The 13,116-nt window shown below is 35.7% G+C and overlaps 1 protein-coding gene across 2 annotated transcripts in view; it reads right to left on the bottom strand.

Annotated features, from left to right (window-relative positions):
- Positions 1-10,499: 10,499 nt before the first annotated feature.
- LOC110093510 (protein GLUTELIN PRECURSOR ACCUMULATION 3) overlaps positions 10,500-13,116 on the bottom strand; it is a 46,269-nt gene continuing 43,652 nt past the window's right edge. For both annotated transcript variants that reach the window (XM_020818747.2, XM_020819982.2), the window contains exons 11-14: positions 11,663-11,815; positions 11,054-11,145; positions 10,731-10,910; positions 10,500-10,647 (exon numbers count right to left, since the gene is read on the bottom strand). In XM_020818747.2, coding sequence (XP_020674406.2) covers positions 10,540-10,647; positions 10,731-10,910; positions 11,054-11,145; positions 11,663-11,815 — 533 coding nt within the window. In that variant the 3' untranslated portion in view covers positions 10,500-10,539. The remainder of the gene's footprint in view (positions 10,648-10,730; positions 10,911-11,053; positions 11,146-11,662; positions 11,816-13,116) is intronic.

Here is a 13,116-nt window from a genome sequence, read left to right as displayed (position 1 = left end):
TTGATACGATTTCCCTCTCCAAGGATTCTCAATCACGAGCTCGACCCATCCTGGTTGTGACAACTCCGATTCCTCTCATAGGAAATCCCACTACACGCTCTCTCACAAGAAGAATACAAGTGTGGAAAAATTTTTTCATCTTCATTAACCATCCTATTACCAATACCTAAAGGCCCATATATATAGGCCACAACATGCAGAAAATAAAAAAATTACAAAATTGCCCATCGGGCTACAACACTCAAAATAAATTACCTAGGGGTAAAACACGGAAAATAACATAAAAATAAAACTAATAAATGCAGAAGAAAATAATTCATAAATGAACAACTTAAATTAGAGACCGTCGATTACACGCCTCTGTGATAGATCGCCAGCATCTTTGGCCGATGTCCGCCCATCATTCTCCAGGTGGGAGAATACTGACTCCGTCGAGTAGCATCACAACTGTCTGTACAACTCTGGACTATTATTGCAAAAGATTTCAAACAACCCGGTTGCCCACAAGGTTCAACTTGCTCGTTGCATTTTAGCTCTCCAATAATAGTTGTCACTTCAAGTGCTTCATCAACCTTTCCGTTAAGGCGTCTTAACTGCGTCAGGAGAAACCATTGGCTTCGTAAGGAGTTGTAATTGATTCAAGCAAGTCTTTCTTTGCGCATTTCTCCTTGTCAACCAATCCATCTTCTTCTTCTTGTTCTGCGGTTGATCATCTTAGGTTTTCTTTGATGTATAGTGATTGGAACGCCGACTTCTAAAAGCGCAACCCCACACTGAAGAGTCCCGGCAGGGGTCCCACCACCCACATCCCGCCCTCACCCCACTACACCAGCCACACCCCACCACATAATACACATAATGGACCCAAATATTCTACTTGTTGTTATTTGGAGAAACATGCTAAAAGTTTACTTTCTGATGAAATTATCATTGCCAACGACAATATAAAAATTAATACTTTTAGTTTACTGTGAAATATAGATGTTGAAAACATCACTTATTTTCAAGTGCACATCAAGGAATATTTTTCTTTGCTTTGAATGATCTTATTGGTTAAAGAGGTCATGACTAACTCCTCAAATGAATAAAGATTGATTTTTTTTGTTATATAGTCTAATGCAATAATCAATCCATAAGTTGTAAAGAAGAATGGGAACCATAGTTCAAACACAAACAAGCATTGAATTACCATATCTAGTCTTTGATCTTTATTCAATTCAAAGTTCAAACAATCATTTTGAACTAAGGGTTTGACCATTAGACATAAAAGTAGGTTTAAACAGTCCTAAACTAAGCTATGGACATCAGAATGAGTTTAAATCATGTTCCAATTGAGGTTAAATCCTCATTTGAACATGTTTAATCTAGTCCATTTTAACTTGCGTCTAACTCCTGTCCTCCTTTATATAAACCCTAGGATATGCAAGCATTAGAAGGCTATGGACTGCAATCAGAATATATATGAAAAAATTTTAACACTAACCTTCCCATATTAGTGATGAGGCTTGATGTCAACTAATTTAAACGCCAATCAATACTTTGATGTATTTGAATTTGATGTAAATGACTAATTTTTAGTTTTTAATGATTTATCAAGTAATTGTTGTTATAATTTTCATTATAATGTTGCTAATTATTATTATATTATTATTATTATTATTATTTATTATTATATTATTATGGATGCTTCTTTGATGATTTAAGTGTTATTTATAAATGTAAATAACCAAATTGTTGTTATTTATTGTAATAGGTAGTACATAAGTAATTTGGTTTTTCTCTTCTTGTCGAATTTGAATTCGATCAACTTTGAACAATATTCAAACCTCATTCTAAACCACATAAGAATAATATTCAATTTCTTGTTCTAACAATGTTTGAATAGATTTGAACATATATACCATAACAAAATTAAACTTATAACACAATAAATTATTATTCACAACAATTATAACACGTTTGGACTATAACTATGACACTGGCAAAGTGTAATCACAATAATTCATTAACACAGCATACTAATAACTTTGATATAGTATAGTGTAAATTATAACGACAGCATAGTCACAACAGAGATATTAAATTTGATATAATAGAATATAATCATAATAGCTATAACACCTTAGAATTGAATTTCCCCTTCTTATGCTCTTAGGTGAGATCTTAACACTTAGCATTAATGAAGTCATCTCTTAATCAATTTTCTTTATCCAAGTATTGTACTCGCGATCCGCCCCTGCCAATAAATATATATCTAATATGCTTTTATGGTTTAATTTTAGTAGCAAATGATGCTTCAAAAACTCTTATTATAATTCATACTTTGCTCATTTTTAAACTTCGAGTTTTTTCTTCTTATTATAAGTTCATAATTTTCCATTCAAAATAGAATTTATTTTTATTGTTGATTTTCTTAGGTAAGTCTTTCTCTAATTAATGTTAATCAAATAATAATGTGGAGATGTTTATGTTTTTTAGAAAGATTTTAAGCTAGTCTTCTAAAAGTTTATATCATATTTTTGGCCATTATTACACGATTTTTTTTTTCAAATATACAAAATAAAGTTCACATCACTCCCCATACATTTAATAATATCGAAATTAATTATTTTCTTATGTTTGATGATTTTTCTTTTTTTTTGTTTAAGTAACTTTTTTGTTAGTATATAAATTAAAAATTTTTATACTAAAAAAAATATTTTAATAATCAATAAAAAAAAAACATCACCGTCCACCTCTCATTGTCACCATTGTTGTGTTTGCGAGGCAGACAAGTTTCTTTGTCGAACTTCTTCAAAAATAAGGTTATTACAAACAACCCTGAAATTGCTTTTTGACATCGTACAAAAAACCCTTTTTATTTTTTTTAATTTCTATCAGTGATTAAAATTTAACAAGTTTGTTCCCATTTTAAACGCTTACTAAAAAATTTATAATATATACTTTTTTAAGTGGAGGAAATTAAATTCATGGATTAAGTTAGATTGCTATTAAACTTTTCAATTCTCCACTCAAATTAAAATATAAAATTGCCATTTTTGGAATGAGCACTAAGTGATAGCAGTTGTTGATTATAGGCGATGTATCCACTTTCTTTTTTTAGCTGAATTTCATTTTTTCCTGCTTATAGAACTTGTATTCTTTATGGCATCTGATTGAGCTTGGTTTGGAAATGTACTTTATATTAACTCTATGTCTGGTTATCAGTGTGATGAATTTTCTGGGTTGTTTTCTTTTGTATCATGGACCAATTAATTGCTCTATAATAAGATGCAGGCTCTTGAGAAAGTGTGACTGAAAGTGTTCCGTAATAGAACAGGCGTCTCAGGCCAACCAAAAGACATTAAAGACGGCTGTAGTTGTGGTGTTTAGTTCGAAGCAGTGCTCTGTGATTCGAATCACTGCATTATCGCCTTTGTATAATATATATATAGAACGAAACAAAGAATTGAGTCACGCATTATTAATATGGATCTCTGGTATGCCTGTTTGTGAGGGATTATAAATGCTAGTATCGAGGTAGTCGCAGAGCGTTAATACCTCTTATAAGTGAAACCATATATATAGAGGAGGACATGATAGTTGTCTGGGAATGGAGATACATGTAAGTGCGTCATTTATTGACATCATATCCCCAAGAACCACGCACCGTCGCTACTCTATAGCGATAGAGGCGGACGCATGTGCTATCTCTCTCGAATATAGATGTGCATTTGTCTATTGCTTGGTAAGAAATTACATCCATGTTAGGAAAAGGAAGGGTCAAGCCCGGAGTTGCCTCCTATCTCTTCATGGGTTAGATATTCTCTATGCGCAGAGTTCTTAGATGGATTGCATATCCGGGCCAGGATATCCACAGTTTGGCGAGCATAATCTCTTGTTGTGAGAAGTAATTATATCCAGCTAGGGGAGGAGATAGTCCTGGGGCACACAAACAAGTTGTGATCGTCCTCCGAGTGAAGGTATAGTTGTGTCTAGATGTCTGGCCAACAAGACCTTCTCTATGAGGTTATGAGTATGCAGTGTTGATATATGAGGCATAAATACAAGTCAAAAAAAAGCATGCAATTGATAGGTACATGGATTATTATAAAAAGGATCACAGAGATAATCATCAGCTGAGAATAATATTAAAGAAGTCGTCATATTTGAGCCCACTCAAACTCCTGTAAAAATGAGTATATGTACCAATAATAGTCCCCCCTGGATTATTACTTTTGGTCAGAGAGCGTATGGATGGAGACCAAACATAGTTATACTATTAAGTACGAAATGCTACTCCCTGAATACTGAGAATTCCTCGGCTGCTACACAGAGTTTGGATGTGTTGATTGCAGAAGTTTTTGATGTGAGTCACGAGCTTTCATATACACTGCGGTTGTTATGTGAGAGAGAAAATCTCCTCTATCTTTACCATAAATGATAGAGTACTCTTTAAGTGCCAGAAAGAAGAAAGCACCTTAACTCGATAAATATTGTTAAATAATATAAAAGGAGGAGAAAGGAATATGTAAACAACCTAGCATTATATTGATGAATTAATAACACGTCAGGTTCACATTGATAATCAGAAAGTATGCTCAGAGGAGATGCACATATGCATGGCCTAATTCCAATACGAGTGTGATAATTTAGCTCTACAGGGATTGTTTAGATAAACTAATGTGGTGAATATTGCTTGATACATCTGAGAAAGATCCGGAACCAATGGTTAAGCAACCTATTAGTGAAATATATAAGTTGCCTTTTATATGTGTTTTATATGCTACAGATGTTTTGATTGGTTGTGTAGGTTACTAGGGTTGAGTATTTATGATTGATATAAGTTTCACTCTAAAAAAGCACACTACTTAAATAATATGCAAGCAATATTGTAAAAGGATTTAGAATCTCCGAGAGTTCTGCAAATACCGATTACAGTAGAGTGTGTACCTTAATCTAAATGTGAAGAGTATATAATATATGAACGGAAACAGGTCCTTAAATCCATGTACAAATCACACCTTCTTTGCATGAAGAGTTTGAAGTGTGCATTAATTTTGGTTAGTTCAATACTCTTCGGGAGAATTTCCGCCGTTCGTATCAGTATGTTGATTTGTCACCATCGCAAATACTCGCGGCGTGTCCACGTGTATCAAATCGCTCGCCTTTCCACTAGAATGACATTGAAACAGGAGAAGGCCAAAATACCAATAAGAAAAATGGTGGCTATTGGCGACTATTGCTAGCCAACCCATTCATGAAGAAGTTCAAACATACTACTTGTGAGGCTTTTAGATTTCATCTCAGCAATACCCAAATCTCCGAATGGATCTCCTCAAATTGGATATGTAATATAAATGGAAAAAGGGGTTAGAATATTGAGGCACTATTGATATAGCAGGTCATCTAGATGATTGATAATCAAGCAAAAAAGTCAGCTATAAGAGCTAATAACCCAAGCCTCAAGAATAGAGATAAATAAATGGAAGGGTAGAGGACCTAACCAAGGATGCCAATAAATGACTCGATAGCTTTTAAATATTTTAAATAGTATTTTTTATCTTGTAGAGATCCCTCTTATGTATAATCGATCCTACTTGATCATGATTTAGGTACACCGCGGTTACTTCTTTTTTTTCCCGCGGGCGGGGCCAAATGGCTTCCCCAGGCAAAATCCATCCATGACTCCTCCCATCACAATATATTGTTATTCATCTATAAACGATTATTACACGTACCTCTTAGCAAATGAATATAGTTCAAACTAAGTAATTAAAAAACGGTTTTGAATTCAACCAATTTCATTCATGAGTCATGACGAAATCCAATTTCTGCACCTGATAAAATTAATATTTTTAACATATTTTAAGAGAAAAAAATCATTAATAAGACGAAAAAAATATAACATCAATATATATTTTGGGTTATTAGGAGTTCTATGATTAGTATTTCTTTTTCCTGATGAAGTAAATGGGTTTTGGATCAAAAATTCAATTTTAAATTAGGAACCTTAAAAGTACATATTTTAGTCATAGCTCTTTGACCACATAACTAAGGAACACTCATAACAAAGATTCGAATCTTTCAAAAAATGTCAAATTGACTCTTTGTCATTCCTTTACTAACTATACTGAATCTAAACTCCTCATCATTCGTCCACCCATAAAACTCATGAACACCTCTATAAATATAAACTAAAGTCAATAGCATTGCTAGCCTTTAAAGATCACCAGAAGGTGACCGACCATCATCATTTATGTTGATGATCTCTATTAAAAAGTAAACTCAATTGTAGAGGTGCCAACCTTTAAAAGAATAATTATAATATTACATCCTTTGAATCAGTACTCTTCCTAAAATGAAGTGTGTAAGGAGCGAGTTGGTCTCAATCTATAGAAAATTGTGAAATTATTTGTATGAGCCGGCGACAATATAGTAGGTTTAGATATCAATGTTGATTGCCAATAGGGATCACATTGAAAAAAAAAAAAAAAGTCGGCCCACCAACCTTGGAGACGGCCGGGTTCGTGGTTTTCGCTTTGCATCTTTCGATTATCTTCTATCTTTCCATCTTCCTCTTCCCCATCTTCGTTTGGCCACCGGATTCACCTCACCCGAAAACCCCTCTTTTTCCCCATCCAATACCCACGGTCAAACACCCCTTTGGATGCCGCCGGCCCAACCTCTAGCCTCCGGCCACCATCCACCACCTCAGCGCAATTGAAATCCTTCCTAATTTGGTTGGGTTAATTTAGGGATTAATTTGAATTTGAAATTATTCAAATTCAAATTTTAAATTTTTTCCTAATTTGGTTCATCTATTTTTGGAAAGTGCTTAATTGAAATCAATTGAAATTTAAATTCAAAATCTGATTTATTGCCTCACTTTCATAACTCCTAAATTCAAATCTTGAAGCCTTAAATTCTTTCATTAAATCCCTCCCATGCCCCTTAATGCCACGGCTCCCACCTGATTGTTTTTGGATTTATTTCCTAAAACCCACCCTATCTAATGGAAACAATTCCATATCTTAATTCACACCAAGGCTCAAGTTTTATTTCCTAATACTAGAGATGAGAATTAGGAATTAACAGCCCGTGGCTCCTTGCTGGAATTAATTTGTTCTAAAGCATTCACTCCATTCAATCCCGTGAGTTCCTCTCCCACCCGTCTCCCTCCTCTTTATTTCCTTGTTTTTTTTTTTCCCAATCAACTCCCCTATTTCAATTCCCGTAACAATTTGTTCCTCACGACCAAAGCCTCTAATTAATTTCCAAATCTCTGGAATTACATTAGGAAATCTTTCCTAACAGCCAAAGTAATTCTTTGGAAATATTTTCAAAAACTGAGAATTCAATGCCTGCTTTTCCCTCTCTACCACGTCAATCCTGGGTTTGACTCAAGGCTTGAATTCCTCTAAATTCCACTTGCCTCTCACCATAGAAACCTGAAGTTTCTCTCAGGTTTAGACTCCAGAATTTCTCCATTGAATTTTCTCATGTTTTTGGGAAATCAAAAGCAGAAATTGTTCTAAAAAATTCCGGAGCTCCTTTCTGTCCTACATCAGTAAGCTATAGGGTACAATCCTAGTTTGGGAAGAAATGGTTTCTCATATTGCACACATTCCTTGAATACTTGTTTATCTAGGCTTGAATATTTCTAAGATGATCATTGTGATTATAGCACAAAAGCTATTATATTAAAGTAAATAAATCATTATTTTGCTAATTAGTTAATTGCTCTAGTGTTATCTTACAATCACAATTATAGTACTGATATTTGCATAAAAATTGATGTTTAATTAGATTAATCTTAAAACTTGTGAATTGAAATCAAAGTAAATCGTTGTGATTAAAACTCAATCACTCACATTAGCTTGATCATTTATTCACCACCATCACATTACTTGTGAGTTATCAGTTATTCAATTATTGGTATAAAACCACTTAATTGAAATTATTACTGAAGTTGAGTTTAACATTAATATTGTGCTTACCTAAATTTCACTCACTCAGCTGATTTAATTATTAACCTAAATCATAGTTATCGTGTGTGGTGCAACTTGAGGATTACATAAAACTACAACTGTATTTGCTAATATAACTGATTGCAATCTTTTAGATTGTAGATAATCACACTTAGACACCCATTTGTATTAGTCATTTGCATATCTTAATTCCTACACTTGCATATTAAGATAAGTTTAGTTTAGTTCTCATATTCTTGATTTCCAGTCTTTTGATTCTTATATTATTTACTTCATTCCAAGTACTTAGTAATACAACTTTTGCACTGAATTAGATTGAGGGCTATGTTGCACCGATACACCTATTTATGAAGGCGTGCTGTATCCGATACACCGATACACGGATACGCCTCCGATAGTCCACCGATACATGTCATATACGCCAAAGACGTATCCAATTAAAATACTATTTAATTTCAAAAGGACACGCGTATCCAATACACGTGTCTGTTGAAAAACAAAAAGAAATCTGAAAAAAGAAGATGCGTCATATTTACTTCCGCGGCTGCGAGCAAAATTCTCTCATTTCTGAGATGGATTTGAGTCTCTTGATGATATGAGAATATTAAAAATTACTAATCTTTCACTTGATGAGCCTGAATTAAAAGCTATGATATTTATTGAAAATGATATAGAAGTTCAAAGACAAACCACTGAAGAAGCTAATCATATCATTCCTTCTATTGAATAGTTGAAACTTTATGTGCTACACAATTTATGTTTATGCTTTTGTTGTACTAGACATTTAATGCTTACTTATATTTTGATATTATAAGTTACAATGCTACAAATGATGTAGCTACAAGACCAAAAATGATGTGTTGTCATTTTTTTTTTGTAATTTACAAATATTATGTTTTGATTGCTTTCTTAATTTTTATATATGAATTTATAAATTATGATGTCGTGTCCGCTCGTACCCGTATCCTTGTATTTTAAGAATTGACGTTGTCCCGTAATCCGTATCGTGTCGTTATCCGTGTCGCCGTATCCGTATCGGTGCAACATAGATTGAAAGTATTGGGTTGGGAAGTATTTTGAAAGAAATTTTGAAGTGGCTGTTGCACATCCAATTCAACCCAAACCCAAAGCTAAGAATGACAAATCAGATTTAGACCTGTCAATTCCGGGTCACGGGTCGGTTGGGTTCGAACCCGAAACTGACCCGACACTATTCGGGTTCGGGTTAACCCGACCCGTTTTTTTAAAACGGGTCGATTTTCTGGACCACTTCGGTTCGGGTCAACCCCGACCGACCCGCGAATACAATAACGCCTGCAGCGGCTGGCGGCAGCGGAAAGCCGGCGAAAGGATCCGGTGACGCCCGACGCCGGCGAAAGCAGCCGTGACGCCCGACGCCCAACGAAAGCAGCTCGAGGCGCTCGGACGGCTCAGTGACGCGTGCGGGACGTGAGCTCGGACGCGTGCCGGCTGTAGGATGTGAGCTCGGGAGTCGGATGAGTGCGGCGAAGGCGCGAAGCTGTCTTCCGCAGTGTCGCCACCTCGGGACGCTACGCGCTAACGCGGCCCGGGGCAGCCAAGGTGGGGCAGACTGGGCAGCCGGGGCAAGTGGGTCAGCCGGGGAAGCGGGTCAGGCGGGCAGAGCTTTATTTCGGGTCATTTGGGGTTATTTCCAGGCTCCCGGGTCAACCCGAACCCGACCCCCATTTTTTAAACGGGTCGGTTTTCCGGATCCGAACCCGACCCGGTTCGAGTTCGGGTCAACCCAAACCCGAAATTTTCGGGTCGGGTTTGGGTCGGGTCCAATATTGACAGGTCTAGTCAGATTCTGCCAGATGATCAAAAGGATCATATTGGTTAGTAGCACCACAACTACTCGTCTTTGAAATGCATTCAGTGAAATAGAAGCAACCAAGTTGGCACACTATATCTTAAAAGAAGGTTCTAAATCTTTTTATCAATTATGAAAAGGCAAGAACTCAAGACGCACAAATTTGATTTATACACCATAACTGTATGCCGAGATTATTTAGAAAATTTTACCAATAAATATCCATATTAGAAGTTCAATCGCACAATTAAACTGCAATTTAAAATCATAAAATTAGATGTTCTTCAATGCTTCAAATCAAATCAGCCATGATGCAGATCAAAGATCACAAATCATGCTCAGGAAAGTATGCTGCAACACTGGTTGGATGTTTGTCTCAAAGTATTACAAGTAAGAGTTCGAGCAGGTGTACAAAACTTTGTTCAATAGGGCTGAATTACGCAGTAGTCCTAAAAATGACATCAAGATTCCAAGTTGGGCTCTCTTGACTCGGTAATAACAGCAAAGCTATTAGAGAGCCGAGTTTCTAATTATTGTTCAATAAAGAAAAAAGTAAGGAAAATAAAAGATGGGAAAAAATCAACAAAACCTAGAATTATTGTTCCACATATAATAAAACAAAAAAAAAAAGAATATGAAGCAAACAAGGAAATAAAACCTAGATTAAAAGAGTGGCAGCAAAGGGACTCCTAAGTCAAAGTGAAAACTGAGCATGGATATTAGTTCATCAGAAGAATCTCACCTGTGTTGATTAATTATAAGACGTTGGTAGTCTCGAAGTAATGCACCTAGCTCACGCAGTTGTATTGAATTTGGATCACATGTCTTCCAGTGTTCGCGTAGAGCCTGGAGATTCACAAGATAAAAATATTCATACCCATTAAAAGCAAAATAAATGATAAATAACATCATATGGTAGCAAAAGAAACCTGTATGGACACAGCTTGATCACTGGTAGGAAGTACTTCTCCAACAAATTTGGTAGATAACTCCAAAAGTTCTTTATCATTCACTTCAGCAATAACATTTACCTGAGCATCGGAAGAGGAAATTGATATTCCTAATTTTTTTTGCAACTCTAAAACTGCTGATTGGTCTTGTAGGTTTTCCTGCACAAGAGGAAGTGGTACTTCAATTTACCGCACCATGCTTAGAAGCGCCTCTTATCACTCTCAAGGGAATATTCATAAAAGGAAAAAGAGAAAAATCCAAACAATTAAGGCAATTCATGTACAAGAAATGTTAGCTTTACCTGTGGTGCAGATTGTGCTGCTGATTGGTCTTGTGCTGACTGATTCGAAATATCTGGAGGATTTAGAAGAGGCCGTCTGGCAATAGGGTCATCTAGATGAATAAATAAAAATAAGGATTAGCCTCTATTTTTTATGTTTAATCACTTATTTCAATCGGCTAGTAGTAAAATCATAATGAAGTAGATTGCATTCACAACTACACTGGCTCGAGACATTAGCAAAAAAGCTGAAGATTCTGGGCGGGATTTTGAAGAAGAGGAGACCACCCCAAAGTGTACGTGAAGTACAAAAAACTACTCAAAAGTGGTTATACTTCCTAAAAAGCATCGCTATATTTAGTACACCATTTGTAAACAATGATAGCATTAGCATAAAATAGTTTGGAAAGTAGGTTATATTAGGATCTACCAAATATGAAAGGTAAATCAGGTCATGAAGTAGTTTTTATTTTTTTCCCTCAAGAAGTGCTTAGGATGTTCTATGGCCAATAGAAGATCTGAGAGGTTCTTTTCATATAAATAACTTCAATTAACAGAATGAGAAAACTGTGCAAAAAACACTGAATAAAAATGATCATTTCTTCACACTCAAAAAACAAAGCTAAATACCTTCTGGAACCAACCACCATATATCACCAAATGTAGTTTTCCCATCAAAGCCACCAAATAAAATATAGCGTGCACCAATGCATGTCATGGAATGATAGGCTCTTGGAGGAGGAGGTTCGTTGTTAGTAGACAGGCGCTTCCACTGAACAGAGACTGAAATCACCAAGTCAATTATCAATGCATGAATTTTTTATTTTTTTTTATCAATGCATGAATTTGATTCCGCTGAACATGGACTAAAATCACCAAGTCAAACTGCCCGTGTAGAAAGTCAACAAGTAACATTTTCATTAATAAATTACGGAGAAATTTTCTTTCTTGCCTCATCCTCCAACAACTAGACCCAAGTTTTCACCTTTGACCACAACTCTCAAATTGCATATTAAGCCTCTCCCTCTCGATTTTCCTCCGAGAGGCATTCTTCCTCCCCCCTACTTAGCGAGGGCAGCAAGTTTGCCCTCTAAAAACACAATTGTCATTTTGTCTTCTTACGACCGTTGAAAGCAACAACCACAAGTTTGAGATCAGCATCATTAATTATAGATGGGCTTGTGTCAATCTCGTCAACATTTTTTCCTCTTGATTTTGACACAAATTTAAATTTTAATCATGAATTCAATCGACTTTATTATTTCATTCAGCCTCATTGCATCTTTTAGGTTGATTGTTTTGCTGCTTGAAATTAGTTGTGCCATCACTATTGAGATATTCATCTTCTTAAAACTTCACTGGGTAAAATAACTGCTTTATTTAGTTTGATCTAATTAAAACTCTCTTTTTTATATAGATCTAATTAAATCTCTCATGTGTTTATCAATAACTGATTAGGTTAGTTTGGAAGTAGATCATCTGTTAGGTTATGATTTTAATTTCAGATTTACATTACAAATATAACATGAATAAAATTTTCATTTGATATTATTTCTTTAGAACTTGTGTAGAGTGCTGAATTTGATTATATACCTTCAAGCAGGAAGCCTTTATGAACTAGAGGATAAGAAGTTGTACTGCATTGAGCTCTAAGACGTCTTTAATGACTTGTCAAAAAATAGTATTCAAACCTTTAAAGATTTGTCAAAGCATACTATTCAAACCTTTAAAGATTTGTTTAAAGCTTATATTCAAACCATTAAAGATTTGTGAAAAGCTATGATGCACCGACACTCCGTTTTAAGAGGCAGTGCAGTGTCGGACACGTGTCGGACACGGACACGTGCCCGACACGGCGGGGACACGTGTCCGACACGTTTTGACCGTGTCCAGAACTGTTTTGAAAAAAATTAAGCCGGACACGCGTGTCCGACACGCGTGTCCGGCGTAAGTTTTTTTTTTTTAAAATGGACACACTCAAAACGTGTCGGACACGTGTCCCCGCCGTGTCGGGCGCGTGTCCGTGTCCGACACGTGTCCGACACTGCACTGCCTCTTAAAACGGAGTGTCGGTGCATCATAGG

Source organism: Dendrobium catenatum, unplaced genomic scaffold, assembly GCF_001605985.2.
Source record: "Dendrobium catenatum unplaced genomic scaffold, ASM160598v2 original_scaffold_117901, whole genome shotgun sequence".
Taxonomy (NCBI): domain Eukaryota; kingdom Viridiplantae; phylum Streptophyta; class Magnoliopsida; order Asparagales; family Orchidaceae; genus Dendrobium; species Dendrobium catenatum.
This window is presented reverse-complemented; position numbering and strand designations above follow the sequence as displayed.